Source organism: Anas acuta, chromosome 5 (genome assembly GCF_963932015.1).
Source record: "Anas acuta chromosome 5, bAnaAcu1.1, whole genome shotgun sequence".
Taxonomy (NCBI): Eukaryota; Metazoa; Chordata; class Aves; order Anseriformes; family Anatidae; genus Anas; species Anas acuta.
Window position 1 is genome coordinate 44,100,222 of NC_088983.1, and position 18,399 is coordinate 44,118,620.

At 34.5% G+C, this 18,399-nt stretch overlaps 1 protein-coding gene across 11 annotated transcripts in view; it reads right to left on the reverse strand.

Moving 5' to 3' along the window:
- The window catches only part of HEATR5A (HEAT repeat containing 5A), a 63,552-nt gene that overhangs the window by 25,290 nt on the left and 19,863 nt on the right, over positions 1–18,399 (reverse strand). For all 11 annotated transcript variants that reach the window (XM_068684422.1, XM_068684427.1, XM_068684423.1 and 8 more), the window contains 12 exons: positions 16,818–17,073; positions 15,552–15,707; positions 14,433–14,683; positions 11,474–11,585; positions 10,408–10,560; positions 8,980–9,079; positions 8,113–8,222; positions 3,936–4,099; positions 3,662–3,837; positions 2,100–2,205; positions 970–1,160; positions 358–517 (listed from right to left, as the gene is read on the reverse strand). In XM_068684422.1, coding sequence (XP_068540523.1) covers positions 358–517; positions 970–1,160; positions 2,100–2,205; positions 3,662–3,837; positions 3,936–4,099; positions 8,113–8,222; positions 8,980–9,079; positions 10,408–10,560; positions 11,474–11,585; positions 14,433–14,683; positions 15,552–15,707; positions 16,818–17,073 — 1,935 coding nt within the window. The remainder of the gene's footprint in view (positions 1–357; positions 518–969; positions 1,161–2,099; positions 2,206–3,661; positions 3,838–3,935; positions 4,100–8,112; positions 8,223–8,979; positions 9,080–10,407; positions 10,561–11,473; positions 11,586–14,432; positions 14,684–15,551; positions 15,708–16,817; positions 17,074–18,399) is intronic.

The window sequence follows — 18,399 nt, forward strand, 5'->3', positions numbered from 1 at the left end:
CATCATAGCAGAGACCAAAACTGACAAGAACAGAAAAAACAGGTACCATCTCAAGGTCAAGATAGAGGTAAAGATGAAATTAATCAATTCCTAAAACATTTCATCTTGTTTTTGAAGCCAGCATATTTTAGCCTTATGATCCTCATTGATCATTCAAAAAGAACCTCTTGTATCTCATCATAGTGCTTTCTTGGAAGGTAGATTTTGAGCATGGGCTAACAGTTTTCATTGCCGCTCCAGCCATCACCTGCGAGTTATATCTAACAGATTGTGAAGTGTTATCTTTACACGAAAAAAACTTACACTTTAAAACATAAATAAATTCATTTGTAACAGAATGTTTTTAGATAAGTGTACCTGTACATCAGGAGAAGTACTATCCTGAGATAAGGTATAAAGGATTCCAACGCATGCATTCAGGTGCTGAGTAGAACCTATTCCTCCTAAGTATCTATACAGACATCCCAGAGCCAAAGAATGGCCTGTTCTTGATACCACATCTCTAGCAGATTTTAGCCTAGTAATTATAAGAAAAGAAAACTGTTAATTTGATCTCTAAGACTGATCTTATGCAATACGCACATCTACAAATGGAAAGTGTAATACATCATCAGCCAAGTCTTTTATTAGACATTGTTATATTGCAGAAATTTTAAGTTTACCATCTATCATCTGAAAGTAGCAAGATATACTTAAACAATGTCATTAGAACATCAGCCCATCTAATTCATTTGACAGTCTACGTGCTTGCTTAGACCATCATCTTAAATAGTAAAAATAAGAGCTGTATGTAGAAACAAGGCAACGCTTTTTTCCTGTTAATTTCTCAGGTAACATCAAATTTAAAAAGACATACAGATTTTGTGCATGTTCTTTTAATTATCATCATACCGGGGCCCGGATATATTTCAAGTGTTTTTAAAAACTTAACGAGTAATTTACTGGTTTTTTTTTTTTTTTTGAACTTACTTGTCAAAACTAACTTGTGCTAATCCAGCAGCGAAGGCACTGTCAGAAACTACCTGTGCCAACCTGGCCCAACACTCTGCAGCAGCACACCTTAGAAGGGGATTATTGCTTTCCAAGGCACCCATTACCAATGTAAGAGCAGACCTTTTAACTTCTTCTGGACCTAAACTTCCCTTGCAGTTGGCCAAGTGCTAAAAATAGACAGTAAATATATTAAACTTCAATGCAGTACAGTAATCAAACGTGTTTTTCTGTCAGTCGTGAGAAAAATTCAAGATCTGCAGAAGGAGTTGGATTTTATTCCCCTCTCATCTGAGGAGTTCCTTAATTTTTACTTGCTGTTTGAGAGTTAGAAGTCTAACTCCACATAAGCAAGCATATCACGCCATAATATCAACATTCTGATTTTTAAAAATAATGGATAAACTGTAGAAGAACACAATAAACCAACACCCCAGCAAAAAATTCAAGAAACATCAAGAAGGAAAATAGTGACAACAGAATAATAACAAAGGAAATCAAAAAATCCCAGTCCAAAATAAAAAAAAAGAATATGAGCAAAAACTAAACCAGTTGAATTGCATACTAAATGTGCCAGAAATACTAACACTGTATAACGAGAGGTCTTGCCTATTATGAAAACATTTTGTCTTATTTTGAAGAAAATCTAAGGAAATTATGACAACTGCACATGAATAGAGGAAAACACATATAAAGCAACAGGGAAAAGCAAAAAACAGCTGATAGCAATGAGATGATGTTTACTCCTCTTTACTTGTCTTTATCTCTACAGTATGAAATATGAAAGAAACAGTGATACAAACAGAAACGATGCTAACAGAATTTTTCGATCTATTTCCTACTGGAATTACACTAGTATGGATTGTAATATGCTATAGTGTACTAAAAAAGTTTTTTATCACCCTTTAATGTCAAAAATGGAAAAAAATAACAGTGACTATTCAGTACTTCAGGAATATGACACTACAAATAATGCCACAGAAAACAGTAGGGCTAATTTTTACCTAGATGATTAATCAAAATAACTTCTACAAAGACACATTTGAACCAAAGCAACATTTTGGGTTGGGAAAGTGAAAGACAAACAATGGAGAGAAACAAAGATTTACCTTCAAGGAAGTAGAAAAGGCTGACACAACGTTTAATTGTACTGTTTGTTGCCGTGATCCTTTTGTTTGCTTTATGGAATTCAACAACTGTTCTAACACCTGGAGCCTTAAACAAAATGAGAAAAAAACTCACAGAATTAAGAAGTGAAGGAAAAATCAATCTGTCTTTTTACTTTATAACACATATCAAACACATATACAAATATGTATAGAGAAAGACTTAGAACAAATATTTTAAGTCTCAAGCCTTTTCCTTCAACTGGCATCCTATTACTTTTTTTTTTTTTTAAAAATATTCCCTATCACATGATCATACTATAAGATCATGAGCTTTTTACTTTTGTTCCCTTATAGCTTATATATTTGCATATAATTGCTGATATTTGAGTAACATAAGACATACTGTTAAAAGGTACTCTATATGGGAATGGTATATTTTGCCTTATAATTGAGAAAGGATGAGTTAAAAAAAAAAAAGTCTAGTTATATGCAGCAAATAATACAGGTATTGAGAAATGGGTGAAGAACAACCAGCAACCTGGTGACAGGAGAGGGTAAAAAGCCCAGACAAACTGAGGGGAGGGGGAAAGGAGTTACTCATGAGAGAATGAAGATGGAAATAAGAAAAACATAATATGAAGCACATAATATTAAGCATGGGGCAATTTTACTGGCAGGTATGCATGTATAAAAACAACTGCCTTGGGATTACACTAAACAAAACTCCATACAGTGACAGAGTAGCCAATCTAAGCAGTGAAGACATCAAGACTCAGAACTCACATGCTGAACACTCATCCTTTACAGGAAATTACAAAACCATCTTCACGTACAGGGATTGTGATTTGAGGATTAACTACAAGTGGCTTTAAAAACACCAAGGTATGTTTAATTGAAAAATAATTTATTTGCTGTGATGCTACATTCAAGAAAATTACCAACAGCATGATGAACAAGTACCAGCATGCAAAAATGTTGATGAATTTCATGCCTCTGCAATTGGTATACTTATGTGGCAATCAAAATGCCATGTGGGCAGTGGGAAGACATATACAGATACACAAAACCCAAGAGAATTATCTCATTCCTTTCAGCCTTCTTGTACCTTTACAGAACTGTATGAAGACACATATACTTGTTTCTCTCCATTTGTTTTTTATGCAGAATGAGGCAGTGAAAGGGTTAATTTTTGCCGTGACTCATTACCTTTTCCCCTGTTTTGCTTGAAAATGTTTGGTAATTGGGTATTGTACTATAATAATTGCATATTTTTTTTTTTTTATTGTTCGGGCTTTGAAAACAAAAGTAGTATTTTTCTCGGTCAACAGAATTTATTATGACGACACTAAACTCTTACTGGATGTGCCTTTTTATTGTAAGCACTTTTTAACAGATTGTCTAACCATTTTCTAGTCTGAATAATGTTAGTCAAATAGTTGACAAAATCCACTCCTTGAAAATTCACTAATTTTTTCAGAAACTTCTTTGGTATTCAATCTCAAGCACACTGACCATCTTTTAGCATCTCCCAAATTCCCCAACAGTTGAAATTACTACTTTACCTGTGAGTTTCTGCTATATGGGAAAAAATAACTCCAAATAGACGAGTTGCTGCACTGACAACAGACAATACAGGAGGTAGTGGTTTAGGTATTGAATCACGCTTTGCAACTTTCTCATATATTGAATAGGGGTCATACTCCAGGCTGCCTCCAGCTACGCTGTTACCTAAAACGAGCTGCAAGATACAAGTAACCAAGTCATAACCAGCACTGACTTAAATAATTCGAACTGAATGAGAACACAGTGCCACCAGTATATTAGGCCAAGAAGTACCTGCTCTTCAATAAATCGGTGGTCAGTCTCTTGCAGTAAGGGACCAAGTAAAAGGAGATCATCTTCATGACAAAGGGGTGGAAGCAAGAATGTGGAGGCATCGATCTGGCCATCTGGTATAGTTAAGTCTGCAACCAACTCTTTCAGGACAGCACAGAAGCTTCCTTCAAATGAAAGAAAAAAATATTCAAAAATTTCAGTTAATTACTTGCCATGTGCAACTTTATGAGCAAAAACATATTTATTCTGAAATAGCAATATCCATCTAACATTTTTCTGAAGTTCCCAAGTAGTTAACTGGAGAACACTCTTCTTCCTACAGAGAAAACAGAGCACTACTTAAGGTAAACAAACTCAGCATACAGTGATCTAGAAGATGAAAACCAGAAACCTTTATCTTAACAGAAGGCATAATGCCACTGGTTAGGTACATTTACAGTTAAAATAGAGGCAAAAAAGCACTTAGAAAGACAGACATTTTTCTACCACAAATATGCTGAAAATTAGTGCTGTGGAATGTGTTACATAACCAGGCAGGAATACTTGGACTTGGCAAGCAGAAGCCATTTAAACCATGCATAAGGTTGGTAACTAACCAAAAGCTACAAACTGTGCTCCACTATTCCAGGAGTTTGCACTCGTACAAAGCAAACCATGCAGAATTTACTCTGCATTACATTAAGATAGTTTAGACTAGTAATTAAAATTTTCATACATTTTTGTGTCTAAAAATTCAGCCAAGACTGTACATTATTATACTTCAAAAAAACAACATCAGGTATTCAGAGTCAGACTACTTCAGATTTTTTTAAACCATCCCCACACTGAAAGAACCTTTTCTGCTGCTAAACCATGCCTGCGGAGAAAGGCCTCATGTATTTGATAAATAGTACTGAAAACCACTGCAGAAGTGATCTTAAAAGTGTATACATATTCTTCATACAAGCGTTACATACGACTTTTAAGATTGCAAAATCAAGGTGTAACGAATTAGGAAATGCCATCACTATAGGAGACTTAAGTCCACAAATCTATTCCTTGGCATTCAGTTTTCTTGTTAGATGTTCACACCATTACCCTGTAGCACTGAAGTTGCTTATACTTTCTCAACACACAGAAGCTCCAAAAAGTGCAACACCACAGTTGCCACCACGTCTCTCTATCCTGCTTCTGATTAGCCTCTGACTAAAAAGCAGGTATGTCATTTTTTTCCAAAATGCTCGACTCAAATCTCAATTTTTAAATGACAGCACTGTCAAATATATTCCAAGATGCAGATAACTGTGTGTCAAAGGGACAGAAAATCAGTCTTAAAAAACAACAAAAAAAACAACACCAAATTAAGAACAACCAGAAACTGCTCTTTCATGAGTTGTTATATATCACAATAGAATAAAGCAAAAGTGAAACATCTCTTTTCTAAGAAAACAGTTTTCCAAATCAAATTTAATGGTGATGCTCAGCATTTTTAACAGAGTTATTCTAACAAAGTAAACATTTATTTTAGTTCCAGCCACTTAACCATTCTCATCGTGCCAAATAATACTATCTCAGCATAAAATGGATCCAAATTTTGAGCCAGAATGCTGTTCTAGCATTGCAACCATTCATCTCATCCTATTAAGGAAGAGAAATGAATGCTTGCATTCCATTTTATGGTTTAGACAGGAGAACATAACAAGCACGAAAAGCTGAAGAATGTAAAGAACCCTTATGAGCCATATGATAAAAAGCCATTAATTTCAGATCACAGAAAACAGAAGCAAAACTAATAAACAAATTATAAACTACCTGTGTGCAACTCTCATATTGAACATAATAATTAAAAATTGAATATTAACTCACAAGAAAGCAATGTTTTAGCCTTAAAAACATAAGCACATTATCATCCAAAACTAACAACACATGAAAGTGATCTAGAATGAGAATCATCACGTTTGAAACAAGAACACCTTTTTCCAGCCTGACAAATGCTTATTTTCTATCTTCTACATTGCAATGTTTTAACCCTTTGCACATGACCAAAGAAAGCAACTAAAACATTAAGAGTTTTTCATTGCTGTTCAAATTAACCTAATATATTCTCATGTCTGTCAACTGTTAAAATAATGTCAATAATCAGGTTCTACTCTTGCACGCTCACAGTAAGCCTTCAAAACTCCACTGTTTGATCTTACTGGTGACTGGAAGCATCGAGAGAAAAACATCATTGATGAGGAAAGAGAGCAGGAAAGAACCAAGCAAAACCTAAACCAGCCCTAGTATCACAGACCTCAGAAATCTGAAGGTTTGAGTTCAGAAATAGGCTTAGATCTATGATTACAAACTGTTTCCAAACATTTCTTTTGTTGGATACTTCGTTTTCTTCCACATTTTTGTTTATTTGTTTTTAGATCCACACTGTTTGCAAATAATTGGACTTAAAACTCAAGTTATATTCAGTCCTCCTCAACAAAAAGAAACACTTTCAGGTTTCTAGCCTCTGGCTAACTACCTGGATCTAAGAAAGTGAAAATTAAAGAAATAAAACAGGTGAATGCTTCTCGTTCAGTGTATCACTCTGAGCCATGCAAAATGTGCCAGGTTGTGCAACACTTCTATTTGTCCTTGTGATAATAACTAACATTAGACATAGAAGAAAGCATCCAGAGTTCCATAATCATATTGTTTTCCCAATCATTTATTTTTTTAAATATATTTTTTTAATTTGCTGTTTCTCCATGAAACTGTCATACTAGAAATACTATGGAAAAGAGGTATTTCTTATCTTTTCCTTAAAAAGGTTTTTGGCATTTCTAAATGACACTTACATAATTAAAATACAATATAGCTTGAAAATAAGCTCTTGCAATCTATCTTTTTTCCATTCTTTCCTCAGTCCCACACAGCTGTATTACAAATGGCTGAACAACTCAGACACTGTGTGTCAAACTAGTGTTTTGATTCTAAGTGCTATTTACAAAGCTTTCAGCAGCATACCAACTTACTTATAACCTATCTTTTAAACTTTCTTTTTCTTATTGGTTCTAGATTGCAACACCCTCAGCTAGGACGCTGCTTTTTCCCAAGATTCAGATGTTATGCATCAGACCGTAAAATACTATTTTTCAATAGTTAGACTATGCAAAAGTCCTAAGCAAACCAAAAAACTGTCAAACCTGCCCAACCTCAAACACCTGCATTCTATGAAATTTTGTCCCCTGTAATGAAAGAAGAAAAGAAAGAACTTGCTTTGAGGGATGAAGGTGATATTCCAAGCTTTTAAGCTGCAATTCACGCATTAGTATTACATATGATGTATAGCGAGTGTTATATTCAGACCTGAGACATGACAATGACTAAGACAGAGAAATCAGTGATTTATCCTTATGAGGATTCCTTTAGCAGTTACCACTAGATGGAGCAGATTATTTGAGTAAGCATTTCCTCCATGATACAGAGGACACAACTAACTCAATGACTTGCTGGCCCATATGGGCCCATAATAAATATGGCCTGGCCCCATATGGGCTGGGTTGTATTTCTTTCAGTCTATAAAGTATTGTGTGGCAAGCTACTCACATGACAATTTAAAAACTACAAAAATAATGTTTTAGTTGATCTGGTAGTAGCTATGGTATTAGATTAGATTTTAAATATGGCAAGTTATATTCTGCTAAAGAACAGTGAGTCTGTTCCCAGATTCTATTTACATGTTTCTTTAAATACATTTTTAAAATAAGCAATAAGGATAAGATTAATATATCTGTTATACATAAGTCTTCTTGAGGCAATTACTCTCTCCATCTTTAGAGATCTTCAAAAGCCATCTGCACATGGTCCTGTGCAAGCTGCTCTGGGTGTCCCTGCTTGAGCAAGGGGGTTGGATCAGATAACCTCTACTGGTCCCTGCCAGCCTTAGCCATTAAAAATAGCAAGGCTGTCTACCTTCAAGTTTTAACTAAAAATATCACATAAGTCTGTATTTCTAGTAGAAGATGGAAAAAAGGAAGAAAGTGAACACCAGCTTTTCAAAATCACTGTGACTTCACTACAATTTCATCAAATACAAACAGATGGACTAAATTTGTTAGAAAAGTTGAGACTAAATTTTGCTAGCTGAAAATATGTTGACCAAAAATTTAAAAATAAGACCATGACATTTTTAAACAGATTTTTTTGTAAGAAAAGTACTTACCTTCATATGTTTTTGGAGGCAATACTGCCAGTAATTCATAAAGTTTATGTCTGTAAACTGTTGATGATGTTTTTAAGGAATTTCCGTATGACTTACATATTGAAGAAAGCCTTAAAATACAAAAAGCATATTAAGACATTTTAAAGAGTTTAAGGATTATGCATTACTGGTTTCATTTGTATTATATTCTACTGAATACTTCTAAAATCTATACATCTTGTAGGTGCAGTTTTGATTTGCACTAGCAATAGCAGAAGGCAAACTATTTATTTCACATCCTCTGGCAGAACCTCTTGGTGGTCCATTCCCAGTCATTCCTTTTATTTAATACTTGAGAAATAAATTAGGTTTTCTATTGCCTTTGGTTTTACCTATATTTATTACCATTAACTTTTTTTTGTGCATATATGTTCTGTGAGCTAGAATTTAGAGCCCAAACTCATTCAATCACTACTTAGTCTGAAATAAAGGCAAAAGTTGAAAAATTACAAAACCCTTTACAGTTTTTTTGTCAATTTATTAAACTTTTTGTCCCCGGGTTTTCTTGAACTTAGCTTTTGTTTTTTTATTAAGAATGACCACAGATATACACAAATGTTTATGTTAAATAAAAAAAAAAAAAGCAGAATAAAGACATTAAATTAACAAAAGCATACAATAATTTCTTCCCTTAGTTTCTTTATGTAATACTTCAATACTTAAGACATTATTATGCCAGCCAAAGCCTTCAGCTATACAGCTAAATCCTATACTCTACCTTCTGTTCTTTTGAAAAGAAAGTTCTTAACGTGCACTAAATCAATTACAAGCGAAATGCTCTGTAGCTTTTCAGAATCAGAATCTCATTTAACAGTTTGATACACTTACTGTGTCAATAAATCAACAGCACTTGGGAGAGGAGGAAGAAGTCTCTGAACGACTTCATCCGTAAGAAGACCAGCACAGTGGGAAACAAAGCTTTTGATAGCTAAAAAAAGGAATTGGAATTCAACGTAATTAAAGTGAGATATATAGAAAAAATCACATAATTACCTCACTTAAAATTTAAAAATGGAAGAAAGCATGAGGAAAAAAAAAAAAAAGGGTTTGACCAATAATTTAAGATACTGATAAAATCATAAATGAAAAAATTGCATTCACAGATGCATTATTTTGTTGTCTTAGCTTGAATATTTGTACTTCGACTTATAGTTGCATACATGAATGCAAGCATTTTTCTGCTATGAACTGAGTTATTGAATACAACTCAACTTCATGATAACTCCATGACAATTATAATAAAACAAAAAGAAAAAAAAATGGGAAAAGGATGATGATCAGACTACCTACTGCTTATATTGTTAGTTTTTGCTCTAAGCTTAATTACTGGAGTTTAAGAAGCAACTTATATGTAAGCTTAAGTATTTTTCACTGTTTACAGAAAATTAAACTTGAATTAATATTCAAGACAATATACCACATAAAAGCTTAAAATATTCTTGAAAATATACAGCATAAAAGGCATACTTCCAAAATAAACAAATATTTAGAGGTTCAGGTTACTTCTAAAATGAAATTACTGTTGAATTCCACGCTTTCTGACATATTTTAATTGTGAGAGAATGGTGATCTCTGCAGCTCACATCTCTCCTATGCAAAGGAGAGATGTGAGCTGCAGATAATACTTTAATACTTAATAATACTGATAATACTTAATAATACAGATAATACTTTAATACTTCAGAGTACATGACTGCAACACGTTAATATCTGAAGAGCAGTGAAATGGTCTTTTGAAAACACAAATTCCCAACATTTCACAATGAAATGCTTTCATAAATTTGTTTGACTGATTCACCAAGCCTATTTTGCTTACAGTAACTCAAATATTAGGTAACAGAACTGTTATTTACTAAACACAGTAGACTATACAAGCAACAAAAAATATCCTGGTTTGTGTCCTCAGATGCTACTGTGATATGCATGTTAAACAGCATCAACAAGAGAATCCTTCCTGATACCACCTACTGCTTGGAAAGAACCAATTTTAAGAACAAGAGGAAAAATCCTCTTCCCTAACATATTGTTTTAATTTTTTGTTTTTATTTATTTTGTGATAATGAAACACATGTATATAGATTCACATAGGTAAATCACATAGGTAAATGTATATGTACACACACACAAGCTTGTAATGTTGGAGAATGAATACAATCTCTACCACCCAGTGAAAAAAATCAATATGAAGTATCTTTGTTCTTTCAGATGGAAAACCTAACTACCATCCCAACTATAAAGGCAGCACAGCCCACTTACCACAGAGAGCACCAGCACGGCCTTCCAGTGTTACTTGCCATGTAAAAGAATCTCCTCGTGTCTTCTCTGTTTCTAGGTCTTTGGGGGATGATGGAAAGACGCACTTCCACAGTAACAGCATTCGTGGCAGATGGTGCTGGACAACTGCAGGACCTGTAGGTATTGACAGCTTTCATACCAATGTGAAGACCCATAAAGTCTTATTATGTGAAGACCCATAAAGTCTCATATTCCCCTTTTGTATGTTCACCAAATTACAGCCACAAAAAAGATCTTTATGCTACTTTCCTAGCCTACTCACATATCATCGGTCAGATGTTCCCTTGGTATTCCATTTTCATACATGACTACATACCCACTGACACATTTACTAGTAAGCCACCAAGTCAGCTACAGCCTCTGCCTTACTAAGCACAGACCCTGGAGATCACCAGCATAGAAGAGATACAATGCAATAGCAACATGCAGAAAAGCAAACATTTGTTATAGTTTAATGTACTGTAGTAATGTACTTGTAGTACAAGAGAAAACTGAGAGCCACTAGGCTGAATTAATAGATGAAAACATAAAAAGTTTAATATATGAACAAAGCTGTCAACACACATTCTTAATTAGTAGTTTAATATTAGAGTCAATAATCTGACCAGTAATACATATCAGAAAGTTCGTTAATATTTCAAGTATCTGACAAGAGGGAAATATGCTCTTCTTATTCATTTTGTGCTGGGACAAATCTTGAAATAAATACTTAAATCAATAAATAATCACTGAAAATTTTTGTAACCACAAGGACATTTGGTTAGACTGACATGGAAATTTTACTTCCCACATTTAATTAATAGCGGTCCCAACCAGTCAATATTTTTTAGACTGGATTTCCAATGACCTAATAGTGAATTTTAAAGTAATGGCATTTTTATTTTAGAAAATTTTCCTACATATTTACATTGTTATTTTAGAATTATTTTGCAGTGGTAAGTGAAATTAAACATTGGAAGAAATAAACTCAGAGACAGAACACTGAACAGGCTAATTTAGCTTAAGTAAAATGTACTAAGCCATTTACCTAACGTCATGAGGGCAGCTATCAACAGCCATCCAGCCTGTGTTCGCTGCACTGAAATGCGACTGTTCTGAGAAGCAGAACACAACAACTCTTCTGCTACAGTCATGATTACCTTCAAAATTAAAGAGAAAAACAGAGCATCAGCATCTTAGTAACTAACTGAAATGCTTTTTCAATTGTATTTGCTATTTCATTGTCCCCAAATACAATGTCATCTTCCTCTCAGGCTATGGCAAAAAACTGAGGCTTATAAATGAGCAATGACAGACTTCAGTACTAGTCTAGGATGGCTTCAATAGTTGCTGTGGGGTACCAGCTAAGTTACTTAGCTTCTTCTCCTTTTACCAATAGTAAAAGGAGAGCTGATAATTCTCTTTTATCCTTACCATACATATTACTGTGAGTTCTGATACTCTATTTATACCATTATATAGAAAAAGGATACCATAAGACCTATGAATTAGAGCTCAGAAGTCTCAAGAGGAGTAAAAGAACTTTTTATCCTTTTTTTAGCATAAATCCTACAATTCTCATTGACAGTTTAGAAATCAACAAATAGTATGATTAAATAAGCAAGTTCGAAGTGTATGCTAAGGCATAATTCAATCCTGTCTGATCTTCTCCACAATAATTGCATGTGCCTACTGATGTGCTACATGCGAAGTGACGATCTTCACTTGCTACCAAAGCACAAACTACCTAGAATTTACAGGGAAGAACATAGAGGGTGTCAATTGGACAACGGCCATAGATGACTAAAACTTGTAAGAACATTCTCCAAATCGCTGGCTTCACATTGTGTTTCACATACAGGTTTCTTAACTGTTCAAAAGTTTTTTTTTTTTGTATTGTGTTATAACTGATTGCCAAAACAAATTGCTTGCAAATTACCATTACAAATAAGTGCCATTATCAACAATATCATGAAAAGCCTCAGTAAAGACAACACCCTTACATAATTTCTTTGCACACTTCCAAAACCATGAAAGTTTGCATGAGAGTTAGCTTCAAGAAAATTTGAAGTTTTTGACCTTAGAAAACTTCATTAAACATTAATAGACTGTAAAGTATTTTCAAAATTCCATAATACTATCAGTTGGTTGCAAATGAATAAATTCATTTTGATAGATTTCTGATTAAGGTTTAAAGTATTTGATTCTAAAATTTAAAAACCACTTTGTATATTCTAAGTACCTGATAAACATCCTAGAAAGGATTTCACTGAATCATTTCTGACAATTTTTCTATCCATGTACTAGTAGAAATGTTTTATTTTCAAAAGCTTTTTGAAGTACACGCACTAGTATGGAATGTTACATATAAAACCACTACTTATTGTCTTGCTTTGAATAGGTTCCACCTGCAACTCTAACCACGCTCTCAAAGGAAAAAGTATTAATATAAAACAGCTACTGTCCAGGTCAATACTGTCTACACTTGATATTTCCTTTTCAGAACTGCTCTGTTTAACACTGGTCTCTTTCAGTTCCTCAGAAGAGGAGTTAGTTGGGAAACTGGCAGTGTTCCTAGGAAAGAATGGAAAAGGGCTTTTGTCAACTCTTCTGTTCTCCCCCCTGCCAGCTTAGTACAGACTACAGTGTTTCTCCCACACTTTTCTTTGCCCTCCCATACCTCCTCCTGGCCCTATTTCATCCTATTCTATTACTCTAAAAGAAATCTTTGTAAAGAATTAAGTTTCTCGGTCAAATAGATATTTTAGCTCTGTTTAGGTGTATAGTATTTGAATGGCCCTTTTCTATACAACTAGCCAAACAACAGTCATTTTGTTCTCTCCCCATGGTCTTAGAGACAATCCTCAGAAACAGTTTTTAAAAGCTAAGAACTTTTTTCCCCCCTAACAACATGAATTATTCCATCAGCATTTGGTAAACTGAATGAGAACTGAACCTAGTAATGTCTGTTGAGGAGTGGAGTTGAACTGCTAGTGCTCAGTAACAGTGAAAAGGTGGCCCTGAATCACTGGTAAGGGTGATTTTTGCTAATATCCTAAAGCACTCCTTTCATTTTACAGTGATGTGATAACATCAAAACCCACAATCCTTTTGACAAGGCGTGCCTCTTCTGAAAAAATCTTTTTCACAGCCAATGGACGTAAGGGTAAAAGTGAGAAGGTAAGTTTCTACATTTTGCAGAGAATGTACTGCTGATATTTGTTTTGCACTGTGTTTTTTCCAACTTGGAGTAACCCTATGGATGAAGTGCTCATTGAGATGGTAACGGTTTCTTCCAACCTGCATATCTCTAGCAAGATATCCAGAAAACTTCAAAGCACAGTCTATCCTACTGCTTTGGCATAATCTGTGGTTGAGTGGATTTCCTTTCAGGACATTTATTTCTAACATCACAGCGTGCAGTAGATTTTTATCTATACTTCTTTATTTATTGTTTTTATGAAAAGAAAAATCTCTTCATTTGGGAAAGCTTGACACATTTCAGCAGTTCACCAGTCTAGCATTTTCTCACCATTAACACTGCTGTGAAGCTTGTGGGAAAGAGACAAAATGTCAGCTTTCTAATTTAAGCCAAACTGGCCCAGCATTACAGAAGCTGTAATGTTGCTGGAAATAGTATAGTTTGAAATTCTGAAAAACTTAACTCTACTCAAAAATGGTTTCGCTAAGTAAACCTTTCTTTAGGATGTTAAATTTAAGTCCTCACAAACTCTATCCCAAAACAGGTAGTAGTACATAAAAAAACTTCCCTATTAGAAAAAAAAATGAGTCCGAGTGGTTAATAAAGTCACTAATGATGTTTCCCAAAAAATTCGAAATCCTGACACATTTGAGAAAAGCACTTGCTTATTTGAAATCCCCTTCTCGAGGAAAGAAAATGTCAGAACAGTATCTCGTTTTTTATGGTCATGTGATAAAGAATACATGCAAATACTGCTACAAAAGACATCAAATAACTGTCTAGAAGTAAAGTATTCAGACCATACCTTCCCTTTTCCATGTGGAATTCCTAAAGGACAGTGTTTTACTGCACCCAACAAAGCAGCAACAGCAAAACTGTAGCCAGTTACTGCTTCCGGGGAAGACTTCAATGCACTCAGACGTTCAATGCAACGATCCAAGAGTAGGGACACATAGGAGGGCAATGCTACTGCAATACAGCGTAAACACCATGCTGCTGTTAGTCTAACTGAAATGCTGGGATGAATGATGACAGAAATTACTGCTTCCAGAACTCCTGAAAAATACAATGCATAAACACGTTTAAGAAATTGGCAAGCAGGTGATGCCTAAGATGATGTTAACCAGCAAAAAAAACATACAGGAAACTGGTGAACAAGCTAGCATCTAATTTCTGTACTTTTCTTTTAAAAGTACTATCAATTTTTATTATGAACTACTTGTTTTTTAAGTATTGTAGCATTTAAATTTGATGACAAGTTACCCCAAATGAAAAGTAATAGGATGAAGAAAAACACCAAAACCTAAAATATGTCATTGTTCATCAATATGAATATAAAATGTCTGTAAGTATTCTCAAGCAATCAGATATCCAAGCAGTGAAAACAGATGTCCACACAAACCTACCCAGAAAATAAAACAAACAAAATAAAACAAATAAAACACTCTCAGTGCAGCTAAAATAAAACAATAAAGGTAGATGAAGACACTCAGCTTGATCAAAATAGTGCAGTTTAAATACAACCCTTACTGAAGTTTATTTTGATACTGTTTTTTTTTTTTAAATTTTATTTAGTGTTACTAGTTTTAGTAACTAGTAACTAAATTAGTTACTAGTTTTACTAGTACAGGCAGAAGATGATATAGTTCTCTTAGGGTAATGCCTGAAGATTTCATATGGCATGCAGTAAGTCAACTTGCCCTTTCTTTTTTGCTTAGTAGAAGAAAGCAGAAAAGGACAGAATTAAGGAGGTCCCATTAAGGAGTCTGCATGCCAGAAGAAAGGTTGATACAGCCAATGCCACAAGAAGGATCCCAACAGATTGTTAAGAATTAACAGTCTAGCCATAAGCAATCAGAGAAGATCACAGTGAACAACTCAATGTATTTTGTACTCTGGTACATGAATAATTCAGGGCATATACCTGTACTGGAATCTTGTAGTAACGGTGCTGCTGTAGTTCCTAAACCATGGATGAGACTTCCAAGTTCCTGAAGTGCGCACACAAGTACATGCTGACTTGCTGTTACATCTGCGTTCGTAATTCGTGTCTCCAAGTTACTGTCACTCATTGCAGCATCTGATAAAAATACATGAAGAACCCCATGAAATTGCTACCACAAATGAAACAAAGAGATAGGATAGCGGAATTTGATATGGTAATTTGTCTGTATTACTAATTGAGCTTCTATCATTAGCATTTTTATCACTGACCAAACTGGTTTTATAAAGGTTTACTTTCACTGAGGCCAATATATTGCTGTTACTCAAATGGGTAGTGTAACACATCTGTGAGGGCAGCAGGGTAGACAAAATGGAAACAAAAAAAAATTGCTGATTTGAACATGATTTGAAACAGCACACTATTCTCAGCCTTCCTGAAGATAACTTGAAACGGTCATGGTTTGACAAGGAATGGATATAACCTGCCAGATTTTACTATACAGTATGAAAAAGTAACAGGAGGAAAAGACAGAAAGAGCACATGAGTGAACATGTACAGATGTACAATGGAGGGGATAGAGAGAGAATAATAAAGGGGAAAATAGAGAAAAATTAAATTTAAAAAATTGTTTTCTGGTGTTTATTATTTTTATATGTTCATCTTCTGAGACATAAATGATGTCAGTTTAGACACTTAACATTTAGATATTTAACTAGGATACAATATGCAACTGTATAGCATTCTTTTTCTCTCCCCACCCCAAGGGGGATGATGGTGGGAGATCAGCAGTTTGGAAGCCTTGTACAAGACCTTAACGTGCAAGAAAACTATTTTCTCCAGAAGAAATGCTTATTTTGTCATAACAAACCATCAGTAGTGCCACCTTTACTGAACAGGAAAGCAGAATCTTGCTAGATATATTGTAACTGCCAGTTTCACTTATTTTACAATACATTTTTTATTATATTATTATGTTTGTAATTGAGTGAACTGATTTTGCCAGCGAAAAAGTATTTTTTTAATGTTTACGCTTTCGTTTACACGCATGCACAAACGCACACGAACCAATAAAAAAGTACCCCATCAAAGTACACCATCAAAAGCCCTCTACATTAGTATGGTAATAAGCCAGCACTATATAGTTTGTTTCTGCCGTCTGGATTAGGAAATTGGACAATCACTTAAATTAAAAAAAAAAAAAAACAAAAACAGAAGCCCAAATGGATAATCTTGTTAGACCCATACCCACAACTTTCTTCAGTTTCCAGATGGCCTGACAAATCTCCTTGGCAGCTGCAATTTGAGCTTTTTCCCCAAGAAGGCCTCCTACTGTAGCTCGAAGGATAAACGAAACGCAGCGGCGACAGCCGATAGCATCCATCTGACTCTGAATAGCCTTAGGGTGAGACTGAGAAACAAGATCTAAAATATGGGAAAGGAAGGCAGAGAAGTTCCTTTCAAGCCATTGTCCTCCTAATGTAGAGGCAAATACCACATATGCCTGGAAAAGATTTGAAAAGAAGCCATATTTCAGAGCATTGTCATCTGGAAAACTTCTATCAGCTATCCCACATACATCATCATTTTTATCTCTGCACATTGCCAGAAGTATAACGTCACTGAACTGAGATTACTTATACATGTCCATAAATCATGCACGTTCTCACCTGCATGTAGCTGCACATTTTTTTTTTTTTTTTATCTGTTTATATAATTTAAATTACTCTCAAAACTGTTCTAGCAATATTGCAGCTTAGTTTGACTGTAAGTTAATTCACAGTGCTTGCCCATTTTATTTCATTCCAGGGTGTGAGAAATGGCAGTTTACTCTGCACAGGCACTTGTTATGTAAAACATTGTGTTTGGTCTCACTGAACAACAGCTTCCAGCTATTTAACATTCTGCACATGGAACACAAATTTAATGTATGAATGCATTTTAAGAACTACTATGTTACAATACTATAACCCATAACCCTGAGAGAATTTTGTTATTATAGACTTGGAATTAGGGACTATTCGCAGCCCCCAAGTACTGCTCTTCATCTCAATGAATTTTAATTGTTTGCCTTGCAATGAAGGTACCATAAAAAGGCTATGGATGTCACAACAAAGGGAAAGAATGCAGAGTCACTTCACAAATCTAATCACCACAAGACCATTTCTTTTGCCACATAATACACTCCTTTACAATTCTCTGCCATGTGCATGTGTTGGAATTTTTTAATGAATTAATGTGCTACCACCAAGAAAAGCGAATAACATAAAATGAGAATATGCAAATGAACATACAGAAGTCCTTATAACACAGTTCACAAATACTACCCCATCAACAAACTTCTGTGTTTACCTCATACATACTTTGTCTCATGCCTAACACTAACAACTAAATGATTCATGTAAAATAAAGTGAAGTACTACAGATCTTGACAAATACTACTTAGGCTTAATAATGCACCAGTACATTACCCCCTGTTTTACAGATTTGAAAACTGAAGAATTTAACACAATAGACTTGTGAAGAGTCATACTGCCATGGCTACATCTTGAACTACATCTTGAACCTGCCTGCATATGTGAACAATACAAAGTCTTCTTACATATGTAAAAAGTCATTTTCAGTATTTTTCTTATTTTTTTTTTAATTTATAACAAGCTGTAATTCACATAACAATTAATACATTTTATAAATGCAACCATTTTCTACTTACAGGCATTGGTATACACACAATTTCAAGTTTTTCTTATAGAAACATCACGCTGATCGAACTGTGATGGTAAAGTTACAGTGTAGCACCAATACTATTGTATTAACAGAAGTGCATGAA